At 50.8% G+C, this 23,825-nt stretch overlaps 10 protein-coding genes across 10 annotated transcripts; 5 read left to right on the forward strand and 5 right to left on the reverse strand.

The window, feature by feature from the left end:
- Positions 1–788: 788 nt before the first annotated feature.
- GT037_005974 (uncharacterized protein) lies at positions 789–2,010 on the forward strand (the record flags this gene model as incomplete). The annotated part of the gene is made up of 4 exons (XM_038931021.1): positions 789–1,139; positions 1,200–1,441; positions 1,492–1,540; positions 1,591–2,010. Coding segments are annotated over 4 exons (1,062 nt in total), but the record flags the coding sequence as incomplete, so codon positions are not given.
- A 1,290-nt stretch (positions 2,011–3,300) lies between these two features.
- Positions 3,301–3,720, reverse strand: GT037_005975 (uncharacterized protein; the record flags this gene model as incomplete). The annotated part of the gene is made up of 1 exon (XM_038931022.1): positions 3,301–3,720. The coding sequence occupies one exon, from the start codon at positions 3,718–3,720 to the stop codon at positions 3,301–3,303; it is 420 nt and encodes a 139-aa protein (XP_038786711.1).
- Positions 3,721–7,706: 3,986 nt separating this feature from the next.
- On the forward strand, positions 7,707–9,175 carry GT037_005976 (regulator of g protein signaling superfamily protein; the record flags this gene model as incomplete). Its single annotated transcript, XM_038931023.1, has 3 exons — positions 7,707–7,892; positions 7,951–8,380; positions 8,442–9,175. 3 exons carry the CDS (start codon positions 7,707–7,709, stop codon positions 9,173–9,175), a joined length of 1,350 nt encoding a protein of 449 aa, XP_038786712.1.
- Positions 9,176–9,506: 331 nt separating this feature from the next.
- Positions 9,507–9,989, reverse strand: GT037_005977 (uncharacterized protein; the record flags this gene model as incomplete). Its single annotated transcript, XM_038931024.1, has 1 exon — positions 9,507–9,989. One exon carries the CDS (start codon positions 9,987–9,989, stop codon positions 9,507–9,509), a length of 483 nt encoding a protein of 160 aa, XP_038786713.1.
- A 1,511-nt stretch (positions 9,990–11,500) lies between these two features.
- GT037_005978 (uncharacterized protein) lies at positions 11,501–14,272 on the forward strand (the record flags this gene model as incomplete). Its single annotated transcript, XM_038931025.1, has 1 exon — positions 11,501–14,272. The coding sequence occupies one exon, from the start codon at positions 11,501–11,503 to the stop codon at positions 14,270–14,272; it is 2,772 nt and encodes a 923-aa protein (XP_038786714.1).
- Positions 14,273–14,862: 590 nt separating this feature from the next.
- GT037_005979 (nad-binding protein) lies at positions 14,863–15,781 on the forward strand (the record flags this gene model as incomplete). Its single annotated transcript, XM_038931026.1, has 3 exons — positions 14,863–14,892; positions 14,951–15,185; positions 15,258–15,781. The coding sequence occupies 3 exons, from the start codon at positions 14,863–14,865 to the stop codon at positions 15,779–15,781; spliced, it is 789 nt and encodes a 262-aa protein (XP_038786715.1).
- Positions 15,782–16,195: 414 nt separating this feature from the next.
- On the reverse strand, positions 16,196–16,610 carry GT037_005980 (uncharacterized protein; the record flags this gene model as incomplete). Its single annotated transcript, XM_038931027.1, has 2 exons — positions 16,196–16,311; positions 16,373–16,610. 2 exons carry the CDS (start codon positions 16,608–16,610, stop codon positions 16,196–16,198), a joined length of 354 nt encoding a protein of 117 aa, XP_038786716.1.
- A 1,710-nt stretch (positions 16,611–18,320) lies between these two features.
- GT037_005981 (zf-parp-domain-containing protein) lies at positions 18,321–19,632 on the reverse strand (the record flags this gene model as incomplete). Its single annotated transcript, XM_038931028.1, has 4 exons — positions 18,321–18,914; positions 18,961–19,327; positions 19,403–19,550; positions 19,602–19,632. 4 exons carry the CDS (start codon positions 19,630–19,632, stop codon positions 18,321–18,323), a joined length of 1,140 nt encoding a protein of 379 aa, XP_038786717.1.
- A 1,009-nt stretch (positions 19,633–20,641) lies between these two features.
- On the forward strand, positions 20,642–21,727 carry GT037_005982 (malate dehydrogenase; the record flags this gene model as incomplete). Its single annotated transcript, XM_038931029.1, has 1 exon — positions 20,642–21,727. One exon carries the CDS (start codon positions 20,642–20,644, stop codon positions 21,725–21,727), a length of 1,086 nt encoding a protein of 361 aa, XP_038786718.1.
- Positions 21,728–21,857: 130 nt separating this feature from the next.
- Positions 21,858–23,119, reverse strand: GT037_005983 (gfo idh moca family protein; the record flags this gene model as incomplete). Its single annotated transcript, XM_038931030.1, has 2 exons — positions 21,858–22,408; positions 22,456–23,119. 2 exons carry the CDS (start codon positions 23,117–23,119, stop codon positions 21,858–21,860), a joined length of 1,215 nt encoding a protein of 404 aa, XP_038786719.1.
- Between the last annotated feature and the right edge of the window lie 706 nt (positions 23,120–23,825).

Consider the following 23,825-nt stretch of genomic DNA (forward strand, 5'->3'; position numbering starts at 1 on the left):
AAGATTCCTATGCGGCCCTTTGCACAGCTGGCTAGTTACAGCCTATGACCGATTATGCTCTTTAGCAACCTTTAGCAAAGCAACAGAAGGTCGATTGAAAAAATGTGGCTGTTAGGGCTGATGCCCCGCAAACCAATCTACTTCATGGCACGGTCTGTGGGGTCAACTCGGTTACGCGGAAGATCATGCTGGAGTTCGCATCTGTCCTGTGTCATATACAGTCGTGTATGATACGCTCGCATGGTTTTTATGGCATACGGTGTGAATGTCCCTCAGGTTTGCGCTATCCTCCTTTCGCCACTATCTTCGCTTTCTTCTCATGGATTCTGTGCGGTTTTACTGAGAAGGGAGTGGACCCCAACAATTCGGGTTATCAGCCAACATATTCCCCTTCTGGACTGCCGAGTGATAACAGCGTGTGAGCTGGATGTCACTTATTCGATTCACGATTGCAGGGATCTGAAAGTTGATTCCAATGTGTTCGACAAAGCCCAAATGAACGCTGATCCATCAAACCCGGCACTTGCTCTGAACAGTACAGTACATTCGACAATCGTTCACATATATGAGGTGGGGCTAATGTAGTTTTCGAGCCAGGCATTGGTAGCACTCATGTTCTTATCGGTTGAAGCATGCAGCCGGAGTAATGAATTGCGCTGCGGCCCGTCCGTAGCGTTGTCTGTTACTTCCGTTCTGTTATGAAGAGTTGATGTTTCTCGAACACATAAGTCGGAGTAGCTCCTGCAAAAATATCTCTCTATACTTACCTGCAGCTCACGACAAAATAGCTCGAGATGCTTTTGAAGTCTCTTACCGCGTTGGCGTTCGTTGCCCCGACCCATGCTCTTATCCGGTTCGGTTGCTCGCAGCTCGTGGTAGACCGTCTTGATCCCTTGGTTGAGCCTGGAAACGCTCCGTCAGCTCATCTCCATCAGATCATTGGAGGAAACTCTTTCGTCCCTGATATGAGCCCGGATGTTCATGATCCACCAGCAATGTCCACCTGCACCACATGCCAGCCTGCAGACGATTTCTCTAACTACTGGACCGCTTCTCTTTATTTTCGCGCAAGGAACGGAACATATAAGCGCGTCAGTCAGAAAGGCAATGCAGGGTTCGAAGGTCAGAATGGTGGCATGGTGAGTCCCAAAAGCACAAACCAGATAAGGGACGTGTACTGACTGTTCCCGCCTATGAAGACCGTTTATTATATGCAGAACCAACTTGCCGACTACCAGCAGAAGGCGAAAGTGAAAGCTTTTCAACCGGGCTTTCGCATGCTAATCGGTTCACCAACCGCAACCACAAAATCGGAAGCGGATAGGTACCCACAACTCACGTACACATGTCTGCAAAACCCAGGCACCCGCTTTCCGGAGACTAAAGCGTTTCCTACCAAGCCCTGCCCCGCAGGCATCATGGTTAACTTGAGATTTCCAACGTGAGCAATGACATATCTCCTTGATGCCAGAGCCGTGCTGATTGTAGTAGCTGTTGGAATGGTAAAGATCTCGATTCACCAGACCACATGGCGCACATGGTAAAAGAAACCCCACCTCGCTTGGGATGGTGCCATCTAACGTACTGTAGGCCTATCCAGTATCTGGTACTTTTGAAAGCCAAGGCCCTTGTCCAACCTCCCATCCCGTGCGTATGCCTCAACTCATGTACGAAGTCATCTACGAAACCGCACCGTTCAACGACCCTTCGCTCTGGCCAGAAGACGGTAGCCAGCCCTTTGTCTACTCTTTCGGTGACCATACCGGGTACGGCAATCACGGCGACTATGTCTTCGGATGGAAGGACGACTCATTGCAGAAGATCATGGACGAAGAATGTTACGTTGGATGCTCGTCTATGAAAACACAAAGCATGGAGATGATGAACAACTGTAGCGTGCCGCGTAAGGTCGTCGAGGACATCGGTGATCAGGACTGGATCCCCGCGCTTCCAGGGCACTTGAACGCGACGCGGGCTGTTACTTCGACTTTCAAGGCATTTCGCGCGTAGATCACCCCCCTGTCATTCCTTTGTCTTACTATGCTTTTGTCGACAACGCAGAAACCAACTGGTCAGAGAAGCATCGACGGTCGCTCACATGATCACGCGTCAGCGAATTCAGTGTAATTGCTATTTCGATAGGTAGATCTTTCAGATCTCATTTACCAAAGAGTACTCCACATTTGTGTATCCGTTTTGCTTCTTCGTTGGGCGCCTCTTCCGCGAAGCCCCACTCACACCTGTGTGATGGTTAGTGCAACCCCACACACCCTTTTTCTAACGTGCAGTAGTTGCTGATGCTTACCGATTGGTCTGTGGAGGCTCAGTAGACTAAGCCATTCGTCACCCATGCCTTGTAGATATGAGAAGATCTTCAGGAGTAGCAGATACCGAAGCATGGCAAAACGCAGTTCACTACTTGAATGTGCTAGCCTGAAATCTACATTAGCCTTCCCATGTAAGCCACTTAAGCACCCTCGCGTGAGTACACGGGCGCTCTTCCTTTCCTTTCCTTTCTGATCGGCGTAACGAAGTTCGCTGCATCACAGTAAGCAATCGCATCGTCATACTCAACCCCATAGTGCACATGCTGCCTTGAATTCAAGCATCATGGCAGTATAACACACCGTCAACGGCATTGATAATCCAAGTGTTTGATCTATAAAGTAAGACCAGAATACAGCCGTACACAGCACACGTTTCGATGGTAGTAAGGGTGGGGTTCCAGCGGTACGTGCCGGGGGCGCACTTGCCAGGGGTCCAGGCAGTGGCGGCAGCGCCAAGAAAAGTGACCAAATGAGGATTCGCCAGAGCAGGGTGTGGATTTTGTTGCGACTGGTATCGTGAATTTTGAGTGTGTAGGGAGGGTGTCACAGATTGACTGAGCGCGAGAGTGTTTATGGCGAGAACCTACAGGAAGAGTGGGTTCTCGGAAGGGATTGTAAATGGGGACGAGGTTTCAAGGGTGCAGCGACATTGTATTTACAGCATGAAGCCTGGTCGCCAGATCAAATGACCAATCAGTCAAACACGGCGTCATTACAAGCCCTTTCCTCACTGCAAAAATATTATTGATACCTCGAGTGCATTCTGAGTAGTCAGCTTCTGACCCTTGTACGAGCATGTGAACTATTCGTACTAAACTCAAGTATCGATTGAACGATCTCTAATCACGATCATACGCAATGACCAATCGGCAGCCCTTCTGAAGACGCTGCTTTTATCATCTACCAAGGTAGCTATCTGACCTCTTCTCCCACACACCAGACAATGTCTCTCATGCTATATGTTGCTCGGCTCTCAGGAGGCTGCCTCTGTGTACTCGCTGCTGTGCCCAGATCCTAACCGAACAGAACGTGTAAATGAAGTGGGCGCAGCTGTCGAGAAGGCCATGACTTGCGCATATGGCGTCTGGCCCGGTCTACGGAACGGTGCATCGTCCCGCCGGTCGAACCATGGCATGCGAGTCTGTGACCACTCTGGCTGACGTTCTTCGTCGAACTGGACACCTAGTGGAGGGAACTGCGGAGATAGCGGAGCAGGCTCGTGCATCACAACGTGCTCTCCCCGCCTCGCTATGCGTTTCGGAGTTGTTGGTTCTTTGTGCTGCTCTGGTGTGGCGGGCAGCCTAATGAGTGGCCATGCGGTGTCGATCACTTGCGTGCTGGTTTTGGTCTCCTTTGCAAGACGTGTTCCTGCCTGCGATGCGTCGTGCGACATGTTGAGCTTCTCCAAGCGAAACTCGCTCACTGGAATTTCGCGCATGAACATATAACCATCCAGCGTACTCTCCTTGCACACTGTGATCAACCCCCGAAAACTGCAATCGATCAGGTCGCAATAGCGGCCGTGATATCCTATGCGGAGGCAATCGTTTAATGTACGCTGTAGTTCGGACAAGGCTACCGCTTGGGCGAGGGCGAAGGTGTGATAAATGCCGATAAGATTTACGATAAGTGGGGAATCTGGATCCAAGGAAGATCTATGATAATGGAGGACCTGGAACCCTATTCGGGGAATCTGGGAGAGCGGTTGTTCATCGGTATTTTCTATCAGGGTGATTGGCGTACGGCAGGCATGTTGAGGTTCCCGCCAGGAAGGTGCCATTTAGACGATGTGTAGAGCGAAGATGGAAGGAAATAGCATTAGGAGTAAAGTATTTGGATGATTAACAACTTGTTTGTCAAGGGCTGTTTTGCGTAAAACATGTTCGAAGAATGGAACGTCTCTAAGGGTCTCATTCACCATGAGTCTCCGTTTGCTCACCTCTCTTTTCCGAACACCATGATCAGAGGGAGATAGTCCGGCATGTGTGGACGACGTGCAGTAAATGGAGAATTGAAAGGAACACGAGAGATGAACAGAAGTTCAAAGTTATGCAAATCCATGCTCTTCTGATCACAACACGCCATCGCCATTGGAAATCGACATGACCATTGTTTGTCGAATAATCCGTTGCGAAAGGCATTTGTCGATTCTACGCTTCCGTGAGATATACACACCAGTGGTACTATCGTGATGTGACGATGATTTCTAGTCGTTCGCATCTTCTTCAGTCGTCGGATGCAACTGGTTAGCGTGGCAGATGTCACCGGATGTTCCTTCAATATAGATTCATCGACACGTTGCCATTGCCTCTATCGCTCAGCATTGACCCAACGTCCACCGAGCTGCGCACTCACCTTCATGGACTGCAACGCATAGACTCGGCTCGCGACCGATGTCTCTATTGCTAGACCAAACAGACGTACCCAGCTACCTACCTGTTTAATATATCGCTAGCGCCCACCAAGAACGCCAGGCGTACGGGATTGCATTTGTGTTTGTCAGCTCTTCAGCATACAAGCCGCTTGCCGTCAACTCCATAGCAGCTTCTGCAGCATCGGCCACAAAGCGGTCAGTCCTTCAAGTCGTGTGGAAGCTGGACCTAGGTCGAAAGGAAGCCCACGATCGTATGTGCGCACGGGACGGAGATGAGGGCATGGGATTCTGCAAAAGACGGGCCAGCGATATGCGCAATTCCCATGTGCCGCTCAGTGCACCAATCGCGTCACACGAGCTCACTTGTTGGAGGCGTCACGCTACATGCCAGTCTACGCGAACATCAGTTTTTCCCCTGAGCCTCCCGCTGTCATCGCGTACACATGCCCTCTTTCCGGTTATTCGTCTGTTGAAACGTTCGGTGCTGCGACATGGAAGTTCCTCAGGGAGGATGTTGCTGGTCGATAACGTTTGAGGGATACCGAGCAGCGGGGTACAGAAACTTACACCATAAGCTTTTGGTATACAGTCGATTAGCAAAGATATACGACAGCAATCCTGGCTTGAGCCCATCTTATCGGTACAACAGAAAGCATTTGCTAGATCTAGGGCTTCGGAAGTAATAGCGAGGACGTTGCACGGGAAGAAGAAAGAAACAACTCCATGCAAACACATCCCGTTCGCGGGCTGGATGCACAGGGTCCAATGCGTCGAGGTACAAGCCACGCGTAGCTCACATCGCGTCAATTTCCCAACCTGTGGGTTGAGTCCAATCGGCGAGGCCAAAGCGCGTGCCGCTAGAAGCAGCCTAGATCTTAGCATCGAAAGTCCCACTGATTGGGGGCTGTTGGCCTGAGCGATTTGACAAATTTGACCGGCCAAATGCGTAGCGGGCTGCGCGATGTTAACGAGGTTTGAGATCATATTTTGAAAGTTTGCGATGGCGAGTATCGTAGGACGCGTACAAAGTTGCTACTGCAGATCATGTCTCACATACCTTGATTAGGAAATCCCTGAAGATGTGAATCCGCTTTTGGCAGTGACCGATTGCGACTCAGTGTCAAAGTTCTGAAATTCTAAAGTTTCGGCGGATCTAAGCTCTAGCGCTACATCTCTACCATCGTACGGCATATACGAAGCGTTGGAGCTAGCAGCCCAGCACCAACGCGCAACACAAGGGACCCACGATTGGGGCTTGCTACAGATAGTTTCGCATCTCGTACGCTTGTTCGTAGCCACATAATCGATCAACATTCCGCGGGGACAGGGTTTGACTTTCGGCTATCCTCAGAACCTGGTGCTGGCATCGCAAGTGTTGAGACGTGGTGTCCACGATTCATCTTTGACGTCGACGGGTGTCGGCAGAAAAGGCCCTTCAGGCATCGCCGAAGATGATGCTGTTTATAGGGGTAGAGTAGAATATAGGATTCGCGCGACATATTCCACCGAGTAATACCCCTTTGTCTCTATCAGCCTGGCACCAAATGAGTCCGGACTTTGAGGTTCCAAGGACCTGGCCATGGTGGCGTTTTCCCCCATCTCGGTTGTAGCTTGGGTATGTCGTAGGCGGCACATTTGCTTCTGCCGTTGCTGCATACCAGATTGGCAGCGAGCTGGGATCCGATCAGCTCTGCTTTTGCCTTATCCACCGGTTCAACGTTATCGCAATGACTCGCAAGCCACAAGACGACTCTAAGTGGTGAGAGTGCGAAGCAAACTTTTTGTTGATGAGGTGTTGCAGAATGGCCAGGCTTAAGCGAAGCAGTGGTCGCATAGTTTGGTACGCGTGGTGACGATTCGAGGCCGAGCGCGACGCGGGCAAAGGCTGCATGCGCGCATCCTGACCGCTAATCCCGACGATGACGGCTGCCGATTGGAGTGTTGGCGTTCGTTTGCTGCTGGCATTATGCATGCACTGTCGATCGCGTACAATTATGAAAATCGTGGCTGTCTAAAAGAACATTGTGGCTGTCTGAGAGAACGTCACTCCGCGTTTTTGTAGCTTTTGCAGCTTCTCAAAGTAGCATCGTGATTGTCGCTCGCTTCGGTTCTCCACCCGCACTTGCGAACGTTGAGGTATCTCTTGCATCACTAGAACACCAAGACATTCTGACAAGGTGGGTGTGTCGAGTCTTCATTTCCCAACGGCTGCATCGCAATGTGACATTTGACCGTCGGCGCCATGGTGTGTTTTACACAGCCAGAAGGTTGGTAAACCGGGTAGAGATTTGCAATTGTGGTAGGGGGCTAGTCCGGGTCCAGACGATCGACACGGGTCCTGCCCAGATTACCGACTCCTCACGGCGCGTGGCACTAGTGCATATCTTCATGTCCCGGTATGCTAGTCTCTGCCATCTGTCGCGGTGCTGCAGTCTACGCTTGCTGTGGGGCGCGCCTACTCGTCGGCGACCTCGAGGATCCCATGTGCAACCAGGCGTTGACGACCCCACGCTATAGCCGACTCTCATTTGGGCAAATGCCCGTACGCGGCAGGAAGCAGTAGAGGTGGAGAGCCATGTGCCTGTCACGAATGAAGCGCCATGCCGAGAGTCGGGTATAAACACCCCATATCTCTACATACTTGACCTCTCGAGACGCACGGCGCAAACTTCCTCTACCTCCATTCCACTTTTTGTTCGCCATCACTAGTCAGGTCCGCGCTACGACCTGTCTTACACAAAGGTCGTCTCTGTGCGCAACTACTGGACGGCTACCCCAATAGCTCTCTTCCAGTCTTCCCTTAGCTTGGACCCGGTACTCCACTCGCCCCATCGATCGAGTAGGTATATAGCATTCCATCTCTACGCGCGGCTCGGTGCGTGTAGACGGTTGCTCTTGCCTATCACCTACAAACGACCACGCGACTTGACAAGCGTTGTCGTCACTGCCCCGCAACATCACCACGTTCCTTCTTGATCAGACCCTGACGCTAGAGGCTGCTCAATATGGTCTACTCACTGTCCTATCGCCGTCCTGAACGTGTGCCTCGTCCTGGCACTGCCTCGACCAACTCGAGTGAACATCAGCGAAGGTCGATCCATGAATCAGTCAATTCTGGCAGCAGCGGCATGTCCAACGGTATTCCCGAGGCCTTGTCCTTTGACACCATCATCGCAGGCGGTGCTTGCCCTGTAAGTGCCCACTCTTCTCCGCATCACCTTCACGAGGAGCAATGCTGACTCTTGCCAGCCCTGCACGGTCCGTGACTTTATGAACTTCCTCAAATACATTGAGCTGTCGGCAGAGAATCTGCAATTCTTCCTCTGGTACCGCGACTACGTCAAGCGCTTCAATGCGCTACCAGAAAGCGAGAGGGTTCTGTCTCCCGAGTGGACTGGCGAAAAGAACTCTGACGCCAAAAACGTCCCAGCAAACTTCAATGCCGACGCTGCAGCCATCTTGCAAGGAACCGACTTCGCCAACGAGGGCAAGGTCGCTGAATCGGAGAAGGGCAGCAACAACCCCTTCTTCACCCCACCTCGTACACCTACCAGTGTCGAGCCTGCTGGGCGCGAGTATTCTCTTGACTCGTACGATGAGAGCATGACCACCGGCAAAGTTGATCACACTCAACGTGCTGCTGGTGCGTTTGACAACGCAGGACTAAAGTGGAAACCACGTGAGTATAACCTTTGCTAATCTCCTCTCTTCTCTAGTGTCCAATCGCTCATCCGCCACAGTATCTGTCCAGCCCTACCGAGAAGAGATCAATCGCATAATCTCCATCTACATTGCCGACAATGGTTCGCGCCAACTAAATCTCTCATCAAAAGAGCGCACAGCACTGTTGCATGCTCTGCAGAACACGACACACCCGTCCGCATTCAGTGACATCATCACTACTGTCGAGTGGTCGCTCCGTTGCCAGGCGCACCCTAACTTCATCCGCTGGACTATTTGCAACGGCAACCGTCCTCGTGTCATCTTCGCTCGCGGCCTTGGTATCTTCGGTATCGTGGCCGGCTTGATAGTCGCGATCATCCTTACTCTTAGCAGTGCCGGTCGTGCATGGCGCGTCATCTCTCTCATCGGATTCTTCATTGGTATCTCGACATTGATCGCAGCATGGAAGGGTATGTGTGTGGTCTTGCATGGCATGCATCACCGACATTTGCGTCCATGGGAGCTTTTTGCATCTGATGACGAGCCGCAAAGCTATGACATCAAGTCCGACTCTTCCCAGAGCATCGACTCACATGCATCAAGCAATTCCTGGGAAGATGAGCCATGGGTCGCCAGATATGAGAAGCGCAATGTTATCCGAAAGGTGTTTGACCGCGAAGTCTGGGTTCAAGAACCTGCTCTCCGCCAAATCCAAGACACCATCTTCATCCAGGCCATCATCGGTGCTCTCATCATCTCCGCCGTGGCCGTCGGCATCTTCTGCGCCATCCCCAAGGGCAACTACTTCTAAGCTCGGCAATCAAGGACCAGGCTATCTCGTTCATCTTCTTAATCCCAGACCACATCCAGCGATTTCTTCTCAATTCCCATTTTGGCTCTGTGCCAGCTGCTTTTGATACCCTAGCACATGTGTATGCGGCACATGTGCGTCCGAAATTTTGGTCTGTGCGGAAATAGCAATCAATGGGGCATGTTGGTTCGGCGCCGGCGTCTGGATTAGAAACATGTTTCTCTGCGATAAACATCTCGTTATGTTATAAAACAAAGATGACAAAAAAGATGATGATATTGGAAAAACTATAGCAGAAAGTTCGTTATGTAGCCGATATGCAGTTATGTCTTTATGGATGCAACACTTTGATATCCCCAGTTGTCCACAACATTGTAGCCTTCCATGTCTTGATTTTCCACAGTCCTTGGTCATTACCGTCTTTGATTACTTCGATGTCGTACAACGAACTCGCTGTGTAACTGGTATCGGCCTCGACAAACGCTTCTTCCCCTCTCACGTGGTAGGAAATGACATGTGCCGTCATTCGGGCCGTACTCGCGTTTTCTCCTTCTAGCTCAATGCGTATGTTGCTTGCAGTATGCGTGGTTATGAGGCCGAAGACACGATCGAACATGGGGTTGATGGCATCCCAGCCGGCCAAAGTGGCTTGGTTGCCTGATGGACCGTATATGAATGTCATCTCAGGGTTTTTCAGACAGGCGGATTCCACCAGAGACCGGTTGTTACTGTCGAGACCTAGGATGCAACGGTGGAGAGTGTCGGCTATGGCTTCGCGGGTGGTTAGGTTGGAAAGGTGAGCTTTGTCGGCCATGGTTGTAATGAATACAAAGATTATTTCTGTGATTTGGTCTACAATACCTGAAGTCTTGCCACGCTTTATATAGATACCTCACCTGTGTCATTGCAATGATACGATCTTTCTCAGAATACATTATGTCAAACTGCAGGTGGAGTTACCGGGCTTAAGACGACGAGAAAATAACTCATTTTTCTTGGAAACTGGATTTACCGGAGTTACCACTACGGCTGTCTATGTCGAGATCTCGTCGACCTCATGTTCCCGAGTCTTGTCTTTTACATCGGTGCTTGCTTACTCCGTCACCGGCCGCTTCCGGAAAAGATGCCCTGCACAGCCACACTGCCTGCAGTTACATGCATCACGCGGATGACTTAGCAAATCTTTAGTCCTTGACGTGATCGTAAGAAGCTCAAAAGTGTATTCCTTGATGCACATGCAGAGCCGCATACCCGGTGAGAGCTTCACTGGGCCCTGGGCTACCGGTGGGATTAGTCCAAGTACAAATAGCAGGAGATTGAGACGCAAGGCAGACTGTGACCGGTCGGTCGACGACTCCGGACGGTATTGCGCGCCGTGTGGTATGGTTTGGTGTCGAGTATGAATGATAGCGCGTTGTATGTGACAACTGCGCTTGATATGGTTGTAAAAGGGCTAAGAAAGTGGTGAGGCGCGTGACGAAGCTAGTGAGGGTGGCTGCAGACAATGTGGCGGTGCTAGAGTGCCGTTTACCGCTTTTCCGGAGGCGGCCGGTTGTGCGACAAGGGAAGATTCTGTACCTGAGGAGAGCATGCAGTACTTGTACTTGTCACTGATAGAAGAAGACGATAGATAGAAGAAATGCTCTACGGTTGGAAAGATTTTCCCTGAGCATATCAGGGTGGCGCACAAAGGGTTGCAGGCTCATAGACGATGTAGCGCAACGTCTGCGCCAATAGTGCGGCATGTTAAGTATAGGGATATGTGAAGAGAAGAAGTGCACTTATGTATTGTGAAGTCATAGTGTCACTGCATCGTAGCATGATGGCGAATACTGCTATTTTTGCTTGGGGGCAAGGGTTCAGAAGGTGCTAGAGGGAGCATCCGATGCTTCATACGGCACTTGTATAGTACAGCAGGCAAAAATACCATATGTGAATGATGGCACCAGCAAGCGCAGAGTGAAGAAGATGATATCGTAACGGTACCTGCAAGGTCCTACCTAGGCATCTTTGCAAGGCGAAGACGGGCGAACAGGCGGTGGGCGTCGTGTAGGGAACATGAAGCGAACAAATAAGGGTCCGCCAGCGGTGGGGACGCTGCGCGAAGAAGGCGCGACCCGCAATTCACAGACGGGGCTCCATGCGTCACCAAGCATCTTTGTACGTCCAAAATGCCCGTTGTTGCCGCGCTATGTATACCTGCCCGGCCCTCGAATTCCATCTCGTTACTCTTGAAGCCGCCCTAGCCAACCGCCAGAGCTCAATGCATAAGATAGCCACTAGTCTGACACTGCTCGCCTGACCATCTCTCCCGTACCCAAATACATGTCTTACGAATACGACAGCCGGCACTACCAGCGCCCGCGCCATGACTCTCACTATACATCTCGCGACAGCACCGCCTATGCCTACTCGCGGCACGACCAGACTTTAGCTGAGGCTCGCGAGCAGCTGGCAGACATGCGCCAAAGCAACCCATATACGTCGTCCTACAACACCTACAGCGCCTACGAACCCCGCACTTCCCCACCCCGACAGTCGGCGCCGCATTCATACAGGCCGCACTTGCAGAAGAGGACATGGCCGCCGTCTCCAAGTGTCGAGGACGAGAGGGACGCGCTAGCGAAAGAGGCGCCCTCCTCCGTGGGGTCGTCAGGGCAGGCCGAGGGTGAGCCGCCGATCAACACGCGGGGCACCGTCGACCAGGACTCGCTCCTCGACGAGATTGAGCAGCCGAGAGTCGCACAAGACCATGACCGCCGCTTTGTGCTCGTGTCCGAGACCAGCCCCGACGACTATGGCACGCATACGACCAGCACGCTTCGGGACCGTCGCCGGAGGAGTTTTGCGGAGCGTGGGGGCATGTCGCACATCAACACTGACGTCCCGGACCCCCCTCTGTTCGTCGAACGTGAGAGGACCCCCTATGGCTATTCCAAGCCCCAGAAGGAGTCTACCGTGCCGTCTACTGCCGAGTACATGCGCTCTCCAGAACCCATGACCCCCTCGAGACCGAGACCGAGACCAGGTGAAAGCCGGCACAACTCCTACACAACGTCGCGATCGTCCAAGAAGGAGTACGTCTTCGACTCCGAATCCGAAACCGAAAACACGACCCACCTGCGAACCGAACGAAAGCCTGCGCGTTACAGCTTCGTCAAGAGCGACCTACAACGGGAGGACCTAAGGACAAATCTGCGCGAGACACACGAGAGGCCTGAATCGCATCGGCGGGATTCTGGACAGCGTCCACTGCCGACGATACGTAAGGGTGATTCGTCAGGCTCCTCAAAGGAATACTCGAATGCTCAGTCACCGCGCTCATCCTCGTCCTCGCTGAACAGCACAAGAAAATCAAGACCTGTGCCTGTCGACACTATTTACGCCAACAGTTCGCGCCCATTATCCAGACCAGGCTCACCATCGCAGCGCGCACCCTCGCCCCAACTACCCACACGCCTACGCGATTCTCCTCCAGACTCTCGACCATCCTCTCGCGGTGGCGCTCGACCAGCCTCTCCCCTGTCTTTCTCAACGACATTCCAGCCTTCTTCGCCAGGCCGTGGTCGGGTACCCATATCAGAGGCGGATTGGCACTCCACGTATCCTCCCGCACCTACCAGCGACAGATCAAGACAGCCTTCTCGATATGGTAGATACGATACCATGCCGCTTCCAAGGCCTCGAATCGATGTTCACAGTCCGTCCCCGGCGAGACAATCAAGTTCCGACTCTGCTTTACCATATCCCATAGACGATCAGCTCATCGATGTCTTCATGCCGCCCGAAGAGCACTATCAGTTCGATCACTCGACTGTTGGATCGCCAAGAGACAGCTATGTGGATATTCCGAGAGCGAGTTCGCCGTCGGTTCCTGGCTCACCGTATACGAGAGAATTGCCTTCGCGACCTAGGAGACAAGACCCTGAGATAGTAGAGGAGCCGGCACGTACAACAAGAACCAGATCGGATAGTCTTCGTTCACAGGACGGCCGCCGTGATAGGTCGTCTCTGAGGACTGCTTCTATGGACAGGCCACTCCCTGACTGCCCAAGATCTGTTAAATCTGGACCTTATGATGATTGGTATGCTTTACAAGGCCACAAGAACTTTAACATCTGTCCTAGCTGTTACGAAGGCGTCTTTGCTGGAACGCCTTTTGACGTGGATTTCAAACAGATATGGTTGGGCGACTGGCCAGCCGAGCGGGCCTGTGACTTTAGCAGTCCCTGGACACGTCTTGCATGGTTACTTACAGTAAAGCAACGTCGCACGTCACTCGATCTGATCTATGCAATCGCGGATATCATGGATTATGTAGTCAGTCCATGCCCTGGAGATCGTGAAGCCGGCGCAGAACGTAATGTCAGCTGGTACGGCATTCCTAATCAACGGGATGGCACCCACATAGCCAACTTTGCTATATGTTCGAGTGATAGGAGAATGATCGAGGCTTTATTGCCATCACTTCGGGGTTGCTTCACCAAGATTCCGCGTGGTTATATCGACTCTTCGGATACATGTAGCTTACGTACAAGCTCTTCTCGCTTCGCCAAATACCTGGACCTACTCGTGGAACTTGACAGGGAGGCTGAGTTGTCCGGTCAACTACCCGATTTGAATCGCTTCATCAAGTTGATCCGGGAAAACTCTTTCAAGGGCGAGTGTGCAAGGTCCAGGACTTTATTCCGCAAACCATGGCATTTTGTCCCCTCTCTACCCGAGTTTACAGTGTGTGAGCAATGCTATGATGAGCTCATCTGGCCTGCCACCCAGTCCAAATCCGTAACGTCTCCTATACCACACCTATTCAACAAGTCGATTCAGCTAGTGCCTGGTGAGGATCCAGATGTCGGATCAAGTTGCTGTCTATGGAGTAAGAGGATGCGCGAAGTTTGGAGAGAAACTCTTAAATATGATGACTTTTCATATCTCAAAAGCCAAGCAAGAGAGAGGAAGAGGGCGGAGGCCAAGTACATGAAGAACAGGAAACAGATAGCCGAGTGGCTGGGCGATGCACCAAAGGGAAGTAGGAAGTATGCGGAGGCAGAGGACGCAATGAGAGAACTAAAAAAGAGCTGGTACACCTATGAGTAACGTTGTAATGAGACTGGTTATCTACGTTCAATGAAGAAAACAAAAATATCATTACTACCTCTGCTTCATTGACATTATTCTTCCCTTGTCTGTGATCGGAGACAGCAAATTGGCCGATAAGCACAGCCCTTTCTTGAAAAGTGCACATGGAGGCTTGTCGATGGCGGACTGGGACAGCCACACAGTCGCGTCGTTGATGCAACCAAGGCGTGACAAAGCACATAGCATTGATGGGAAATGTGCTTCGGTAGGCATGACTACGGTTGAATAATACTGATGGCTCTACTAGCTGATACTTGGGTCTGACGATACCCTGAGGGTATCAAGCCAGCATAGTGATAGATATCAATGAACTTTGATAATGCACTGAAGATGTTTAGGATTGAGTGGGCCTGCTTGCCGTGATGTCATGTCCGATCGGAAGTTTAAGAGCGCAGCGGATTAACAAGATACCGAGCCTCGGCTCAACCCCAGCTTTCAGCTTCCGGCGTAACCCCCGATGACGACCCTCTACCCGTCTGTCGCGATGTTTTATCTCATCCTTGTTTGGACTCTATCTTCCTTTCCTGTACTATCTTCAAGTATTCAAGATGGATAACAGCTCTCTTTTCGATGTCAAAGTACGTCAACGTTGACATGGACTCTACCCTTTGCAATTGACAACTAACGAGTACATAGGGCAAGGTCGTTCTCGTCACAGGCGGTGCCAAAGGCATCGGCCGCATGATCAGCGAGGGTTTCGTTCAGAATGGCGCTACGGTGTATATATCGTCGCGCGATGCGAAGGCTTGCGAGCAAGCGTGCAAAGAATTGAACGCGCTCGGTAAAGGCAAGGCCGACTTTATCGCAGCAGATCTTTACAAAGAAGATGCCGCCAAGAACATCGCCGACGAGTTGAAGAAGCGAGCAGGAAGTATGTCTTCAGCATCTCGTCTTGAAGAGAAAGCATCGAGATCGCAATGTGGCAGAAACTAACAGATTGCAGAGCTCGACGTCCTCGTTAACAACAGTGGCAGCAACTGGGGCGAGTCCTTCGACAAGTATCCCGCCTCAGCATGGGATCGCGTCCTCAACCTCAACTTGAAACGTGTCTTTCAACTCACGCAAGCTGTCACACCCCTTCTCGAAGCCGCTTCTACCCCGAGCTCCCCAGCACGCATCATCAATATTGGCAGCGTCGATGGATTGCGCGTCCCTGCCCTCGAGACTTTTGCGTACTCCGCTTCCAAGGCCGGTCTCCACCACATGAGCAGAGTGTTGGCGAGCCACCTGGGCAAGCGCGGTATCACGAGCAACACAATTGCTTGCGGACCTTTCCAAAGCAAGATGATGAAGGCTACACTAGAGAAATTCAAAGATGTCATTGAGAGCGGTATTCCGTTAGGGCGAATTGGTAGCCCGGAAGATGTTGCGGGTACATGTATCTGGCTTTCGAGCCGGGCAGGTTCTTACGTCAATGGCGCTACCATTGCGCTTGATGGCGGCAGCGTTGTCGGAGCTAAGCTCTGAAAAAGGAGAGATAGATGCTCGTAGGCAGCAACATGTTTTCGTCCTACAACTCCCGATGTGACTGATTTCCACCTAGTGGCAACGTTCTTATTCGATAGCAAACGTCTTCCGCTGTTCCGTAAAGCATTAACTCTGACCCGTAGAGGACTGGCACTAGTGAATATTGTCCAATCCTAGATGCGATCATTGGCCTTATCTACAGAACTGTCGCAAACCTTCACATATCCATACGAAATGTGGTATATTGAATTGCTACAAGCTGCTACATCCGACCGCTATGTTGGATAACAGTCACGTAGCCTCATCGTGCCTTGCGGCAAAGTCTACTTTGAAGATCGTGCTCTACCTCGTACATGCTCTGGAATTAGGAACACGTCCTGATTCTGTGAAACAGCAACTGTTACCACAAACAATTTAGCAGGTAACGGAGATACCCTTGATAGGTGGACCAAGAGCGTAGCATTGGCCAGGCGTAGTGACGTTAGCAAACTGGGTGACGCTGGTGCAACTCGCGTCGGTCCAGATGGCCACTGTTTAGAATCAGCTGCTATACCCAGGCAATCTCCTTTTTTCTATCAGAAAGACACTTACCCTTGCAACCAACATTGGCGTAGTTTAGCCTTAAGCTCCCTTGGCAAGAGTCAGTGATGGCGTTACATCCGGCGCGAAGATCTCCAGAGCCGGCTATGTTGCAAATGGTTTCAGTGCAGCCAGGACCGGTGAAGCGGTCGACAGAGGCAACAACAGCAACCTGACGAGATGCTAAATCTGAAGCCGGGGAGGCAGTAGCCAGGCTAAGGGCGGCAAAGATGATGGTGAGGGCATACATATTGACAAGAGGATGATTTTGAGTGAGGGAAAAGTGGAGATGGAATGTTGTGGTTTTGAGCTGAAGATGAGATTCATGAAGAGCGGAAAGAGAATGCTTCTTTATACTTCTGCCCATCCCCCGAGTAATGCTAATTTCATTCTAAAAGTCTGATAAGGTGAGACACCAACAACTTTTTGGGACATTGGGAAAGCGTAGCAACATCCTTTTTTGTGCTGATGTTGTTGGTGATGAGAGCTTGGATGTACAGTGCTTCACGGCGTACCCCACGCATGACCAATCGTGTCAGCACTGTGTCAAAGCGGCTGTCAGATACTGGAAGCGATACTAGTGAGCTAGATAAGTCGATGTTGGTGTGTTCTAGCAAAGGATCTACTTGTAACATGAGAAATATGAGCTCGGGGATAGTCGGGCACAAAGAAAACGAGCCAAGTTCTAGGCAGTGCGCGATGTTCGTCGGGGCAATCCCACGAGTATAGGAGACTCCTGGAGATACAAAACGAATTGCATGAATCATCAAGACTTTTCACCTAATTTTACAGGTGGCCACGTCAAATTCATTCCTGAGAGCCGCACGATTGCTACGTCATCCAGCAAGCCTAAAAATCCAAAGGCTGTTGAAGACTGTAAGAATCAAGGAGTAAGACTGTAAGGCATGTTAGATATGACACATGGAGGCGCTCAATCGAGTTTAGCCGTGACTGTTTGGCTTCGACGTGGCAAGATTGAACGCGCGTCTGTCATGCATTCAGCGATGAACTGTGACCCAGAAAAACATCAAACCTCAAAGGATTTGAAGAGGGTCCAATATCTGATAGAGACAAAGTCCAGCGTAAACGTGATTGGTTCGTCGATACTAACCAAAGTCCGTCTTGCGATGTGGTTCGCATCCAACGGAGAGCTATCATTGCGTTGATCATTTGCTTGCTCTGTAAGTGGAAATCAGCTCGTGTGAGATGCTGATATCGCGGGAGGTTCTGCGACTTTAGCTAGCAGCCCGATGTTTTTAGCGTCTCAATAAGCTTCCACAAGTTAGGCCTCGGGTCACAAGCACTTGGCGGGCCGATCCTATCGTGTACTGCTGCTGACGCTTACCGCATCGCATTTGTGGCTTGCACAGTCGAACTCACCGGTTCGTGGCCCAAATTTGCATTTATATACAACAGATGTTATCCTCCTTCTGTGTAGGCAAACGTCCCAACAGGTGATCAATAGTAACAACATGATTACCTTGCGATGAGCCAAGCTATCTGATCTTTGGTTCCAGAAAGACTCTGAAATAAGTACAGTGGTGGGTTTTGAACCTAGACGTCATGGTGGGATTACCGGATAAATGCAGGTTCGCATCCTAGGCGTGCCTGTATATGCAGACATCTTACAAGACCAGACAACCTGGTTGTTGGAGACATGCAGGCAGTCAGCTCTAATCCCTGTATGCTAGGAGGGTAGAACGTCATCCTACTATGTATCCTCAGCCGAAGCGAACACAAGCTCGAGATCACTGTTGATAGTCACATGATGATCAGAGAGGCCTTAGTACACCTGTTGATCAGGAGAAGGCCCACTTGAGATTATCTCGGCTATGTATATATGCTTCTGTTAGATGTTCTTCCATACGCTGCCTTGCCTTGTCGTTCTCGTACTCCTCGCCACGCCTTTCCTGTAATCTCTTCTCCATCGCATATTTGCCGTGAAACGCAAGAGCTCTATTTACACGAGACCAACTGCTCCCTTGAATGGAATGGATCGGCTCCTTGACTTCTTGGGGATGTACTCAGGCTCTTCCTCGCTGCTAGCATCGACCTCTTTTATAGAACGCTTCTTCGCTCGCGATTTCTTAGCTTTAGGCTCAGCAACTGGAGCTGTAGTATCTTCCGTCTTGACTAAGCCATCTCCTTCTGCTTCTTCCATCTTGACAGTAGCAGATGCAACCTTCGGTGAAACAACCATCTCCTCAACCTGGTATCTCATGCCTGGCACATTCTTTGCAGGGAGTGGCAGAGAAGCGACATCTTCTGGCTTCATATCCAGTTCCTGTGCTGATTCCTCGGCCTTTGCCGTAGCTTCAAAAGCCTCAGCATCCTCTTCCTCCTTCTCTTTCTTCGCAACAGGCTTCTTGGCTTTCACCTTCTTTGGCTTCTTGGGTGACTCGATTCTACGCTCTGGCGGTTCAACGATCTTACGCGTCTCAAAAGTCTTGGTCACAACTTCCTCGAAGTCTACCGGAAGAGAACCAACGCCGTCGATTGAGTCTTCGCCCGCCCGGATCAACACTTGTTCTAGGTCGTAGGTGGACATGCATATCTCGTCGACGTTAGTCGTGCTGCATGAGCATTGAAGAAGGACTCACCCAGTGCTTGTAGACCATGGTTTCATGCTCCCCGTCGAACGGAATGGACAGGCCTAGCCTGAGTTCACCCTTCGTGATCTTCACATTCTTGTCGAGACAGTTGCCGCCACGGCAAGCGCACACTCGGCGAGCGACATCGATCTTGTAGAAGCTCACATCCGTGTACTCTTTAGCGTATTTCCGAGCGTCCTTGGCTAGGTCTTCACGTATGCCCTTGAAGTCTTTGTCGACAGGTTTGCCTTCTTCGAAAGCTAGCCGGACCTGTTCTTGACTCTCCGGGCTGAGTCGATCATAGCCTGGTGCCTTTGTTGGGTCGTCTCCGGTGATTTCCTTCAAACCTGCGATCTGGTGCTTGGTAGCGCAGCCCCTAAAGCCATATTAATACGTTTCGCTGACCACTACTCTAGGCTTCTAGGATTGCAGATGCATGTAGATTACTCACCAGTGGCGCCAGGCCATGTACCACCTAGTCGATTCTCCATCGTCGTACAGCGTATGAGTACCAATACGTAGTTCTCCTTTCACGATCTTGACCTTGTTGCGCTTGCAGGCTGCCTGGTTGCAGATCGCTTGACCACTATTAGCTTGCTCTATGGATTGTTAACCAGACATTCGAGTGAGAAATGGCGCTCAGAACCCACCGAGACGCCACTTAGGGCCTTTGTCGTCCATGCTGTCAGTTTCAAGGCTCTGGTGCGTGTGGTGCGGATGGCCAGCTGGAATGAAGTGATGTGTGGTGAGATGCGAGAGTACTGAGGCAGGTGCACTTGTTACGAGCAAACACGTGCTGCTTGGCAGCGAAAGAGGAGGCAGCGACAGCAGCGTTTTCTGGAAGCGACATACTGCTCACTCTCTTTTGATACTGACAAAAAGCTCTAGGCGAGGCCGAGGAAAGATGAGCAGTGAGACGATGTCAGAACCAGGTAGCTTTAGACATTAAGTTCCAAAAAAATGAGCTTCTTTGTACAGCTTAAAAACCGCCTAAGACCTGAGTACCCTCACATTTCACACGACGAGCTTTTTCAAAAAGCTCAAATACTATGAAAAACACGATGCAGTTGTTGAAGTTCAGATAAGCATAGCAATGAGTATGGATGCTTGACACCGACTGCGCTATGAGTGTACTCGAAAATAATTTTACGAAAAGGGTAAGCAAGTAACCAGCAATAGAAAGATGTGAGATTCAATTGATCTGCACTTGAAGAAAATGACACTCATATCAGTGAATGCTACCCATCCAGATGCTATGGCCAAGGCCCAACTCTGTTTGCTGCGCCACGCTCTCTCCATTCAGCGACCAACCAGAAGCCACTCACGATCTTGCGATCTACTTGAACTCCATACGACTTGTATGTTGGAGACCTCCGGCCAGAGTAGTAGGAAACCGATGTCAAGGTAAAGCTTTAGGTTTTCCCTCTCGATGAGCTTGGACAGTGACGGAACGGAGACGGTGCGGAGAAGAGCGGGGAAAGTCCGCAGGTTTTAGTCTCCACATGCGGGATGACTCCGACGTACCACCTGGACATCTCTCACCCCAACAAGCGTATCTGTAACTGGGAAAGTTTTCGAGAATCGTGAGTCACTTGTTTGATCGTAGAAGGGTATAAGACACAACACAAGCATTCTCAGAAGCATCAATTGCTTCGCCACACCTTGGCAATCTCGACCTCCTACCCCAAACATGGCAGAATCTTCAATGGATACTAAGCTATATGTCAGTGGAGAAGATGCCAGATCGTTTGTAACTGCAGTTCTGGTTGGCAATGGAGTCGCCCCCGAAAACGCCAACGTCGTCGCCAAATGTCTCGTAGCAGCCGACCTCCGTGGCGTCGACACCCACGGCATGAACCGGATCCCTTCGTACATGGAACGCATACGCCAAGGCGTCTTGAATAGCGCAGCAACACCTACTGTCACTCAAGTCACACCAGTCGTCGCCCAAATCGATGCCAACAATGGTTTCGGATTCCTTGCCGCCGATGCTGGTATGGCTGCATGTATCGAGTCTGCGAAGACGTATGGTATCGGCATGGCCAGTATTAAGCATTCCAATCACTTCGGTATGAGCGCTTGGATAGTTCAGAAGGCCCTAGATGCCGATATGATGAGTTTGGTATTCACAAACTCTAGTCCTGCGTTGCCGGCTTGGGGTGGTAAGAGCAAGCTGCTGGGTGTTTCGCCAATCGCGTGTGGCGCGCCTGGCAAAGACCAGCCGTTCGTGTTGGACATGGCACCATCGATTGCAGCTAGAGGAAAGATCTACAAAGCAAAAAGGAGGGGAGAGAAGATACCTTTGGACTGGGCCTTGGATAAAGATGGGAAGCCGACCGATGACCCAGAAGCAGCATTAGATGGCGGCGTAATGCTTCCTATGGGCGGCCCCAAGGGTTCAGGTCTAGCTGTAATGATGGATGTCTTCTCTGGCGTACTTTCCGGTTCGGCATTTGCAGGCGATGTAACCAATCCTTACGATCCGTCTAGACCATCGGACGTTGGTCACTTCCTCGTCGCTGTGAAACCAGACCTTTTCATGAGCTTAGATGACTTCAGAGAGAGGATGCAGATCTTGTACGACAGAGTCACGGGTGCTGAGAAGGCAGCTGGGGTAGAGAGGATCTATTTCCCAGGTGAGCTCGAGCAGATACAACAGCGGGAAAGAGAGCAGAGTGGCATTCCATTGGTTCAAGCAGAAGTTGACGCGCTAAATGCAGAGGCAGCAAGGGTTGGCGCAAAACCGTTAGTCGTGAAGCTTAGGGAGAGAGTATGATGCATGAAGATGCAAGAGCTTCAATTGAATTAGTTGGAACACTTTCAGAGGCCCATTGGTCATACGTGACCTCTAAAGTAACGATGAAAGTGGGGAGATTTGATGCGACTATAGCACGCAATCATACTGCTTACTCCTCCAGGAAGCTTTCGACCGTTTGCGCGTACCTTGCAGCGTCCCCTAAGCCCACCCACCCATCTCCCTCCTCATTGCCATCCGCAAAGGCAAAGAGGCACCCCATAACATCCCTTCCAACAATCGGTATCTCCTTCTGCATATCGCTCCAATCCCAGCCGACAATTTCCACTTGCTCAGTATCAAAGTGATGAACTTGAATCACTACTGGACCATCATTTTCGCTATTCTGGAAAGACGAACTCGTGGCTGACGTAACGCGGATCTCGCCATATTCGCAATTGATAGTCCAGGTGAGGGCCGGCGTTCCAGGAAATGGCTGGCCCCGACGAAACAGAAAGGAAAGTGTCGCGTTGGGAACAGTAAGCGGCGAGGGTTCTATAGCGGCATGTACGGAAAGGAGGTCGGGGACGTTTGATGTTGTGTTCTCAACAACCTGCATACTTTTAGGATCGCTTATGCGAACGTTGGGGCGCTGAATCTGTGTTTTAGAGCGGACGGATGCTGGATCGAGTTGGCCGACGACCGAAAGTATGGCGTCAAGCACTGCTACCGTTAGCACTAAACAAGTTTTGCGCTGATGAGGTGCCTACCATGACCAACACCTATCACGATCGGATTGCCGCCGATGTCCTTGTCTGCAAAGTATTTCAAACCTGTGGGTAAAATCTCCCTGTCCATCGTTCCACCGAAAGCGCGAACGTCGGAGCTGAGCACTTTGCCTAATCTACCTCTTCCACTATCCAAGACATCTCGCAACTTGACCACCGGTGGCGCCCAGCGTCTCTGCAGACCCACCGCAACCCTCGATCCACTCTTCTTCGCCGCTTCAATGAGCTCATTGATATGTTCTCTGTTGGCAGCAATTGGCCATTCGACGTAAACATCCTTACCAGCTTTGACACTTGGAAAGATCGTCTCGAAATGCTTATCAACCCGTGTATTGCATATTACCAAATCGATGTCTGGATCCGCCGCAAGATCTTCTGGCGACCCGTATGCCTTGGTGCTGTCTGGAAGTCCATATTTCTGAATTGCCGACTTTGCAGCGTCAACGCTGCTGTTTGACAATGCGTTGATGGTGATCTTCGAGCGGCCAGTTGCAGTAAGGAGAGCTGGAAGGTGGGCCGCCGAAGCCCACGATGTTACAGCTGAAGAAGAAAGCCCAATGAGCGCGGCACGAATTGGTTGAGTAGTTGATTTCATGGTTGCAAGGATGCCTTTGTAGATTTGAATACAGACCTTTGAGTTTGCCATTTCGTGATGCTTTAATTATTTCGATATCCCATAAGGCGGCTGCTTTGTAATGTAGCGCATTTGTAAGCCCGCATGAGGAAAGCGCGAATCGAAGGATCTGACGCTGTACTTCCAGAATGTCAGCAGACAATCAAAGAAGCATAGCGGCAAGCTGAAGACAACATGTTCCAGCAGTCAAATGCAAGGGCTGCGTCTATATCAGGCATCCAGTATCTTTTTCCTTATGATGTTTTGTCACGATCCTTTGCTTATAGATCGTTCCCACTCGCTGCGGACTCCTCTATCAAGACGTTCAGATACGTTCATTTAGAATGCTAACCATATCAGTAACGATACCAAGCCCTGATACAGGTCAACTGTTCGATGCAGGCTTCGTTTTTGGGGGGGATGTGACCAAAGGAAACTGTGTCTCATGATTATGCGTGTGGTAAACGCTATCATCACCACAGATGAACAAAGCTTGACAAAGATGAAAGGAAGCTTGGATCCTTGTCAAATATGCTAAATGTGAAGACCAGGTAGCTTCAGCCAAGAGTGTGCGACGACGTGGCTCGACTTCGGGAGCATGAAGACGAGTGGGCTTGCAGAGGCGCAGCAAGATTGGTTATAAATGCGATAGGTCCCAGGATTACTTAGCGCATGTTGTCCAGCTGGGCTCAGGGGTTGTGTAGTAGGTTGACATCGCCATGTGAGAGGGATCATTGTT

Source organism: Alternaria burnsii (genome assembly GCF_013036055.1).
Source record: "Alternaria burnsii strain CBS107.38 chromosome Unknown 732, whole genome shotgun sequence".
In the NCBI taxonomy this organism is placed as follows: domain Eukaryota; kingdom Fungi; phylum Ascomycota; class Dothideomycetes; order Pleosporales; family Pleosporaceae; genus Alternaria; species Alternaria burnsii.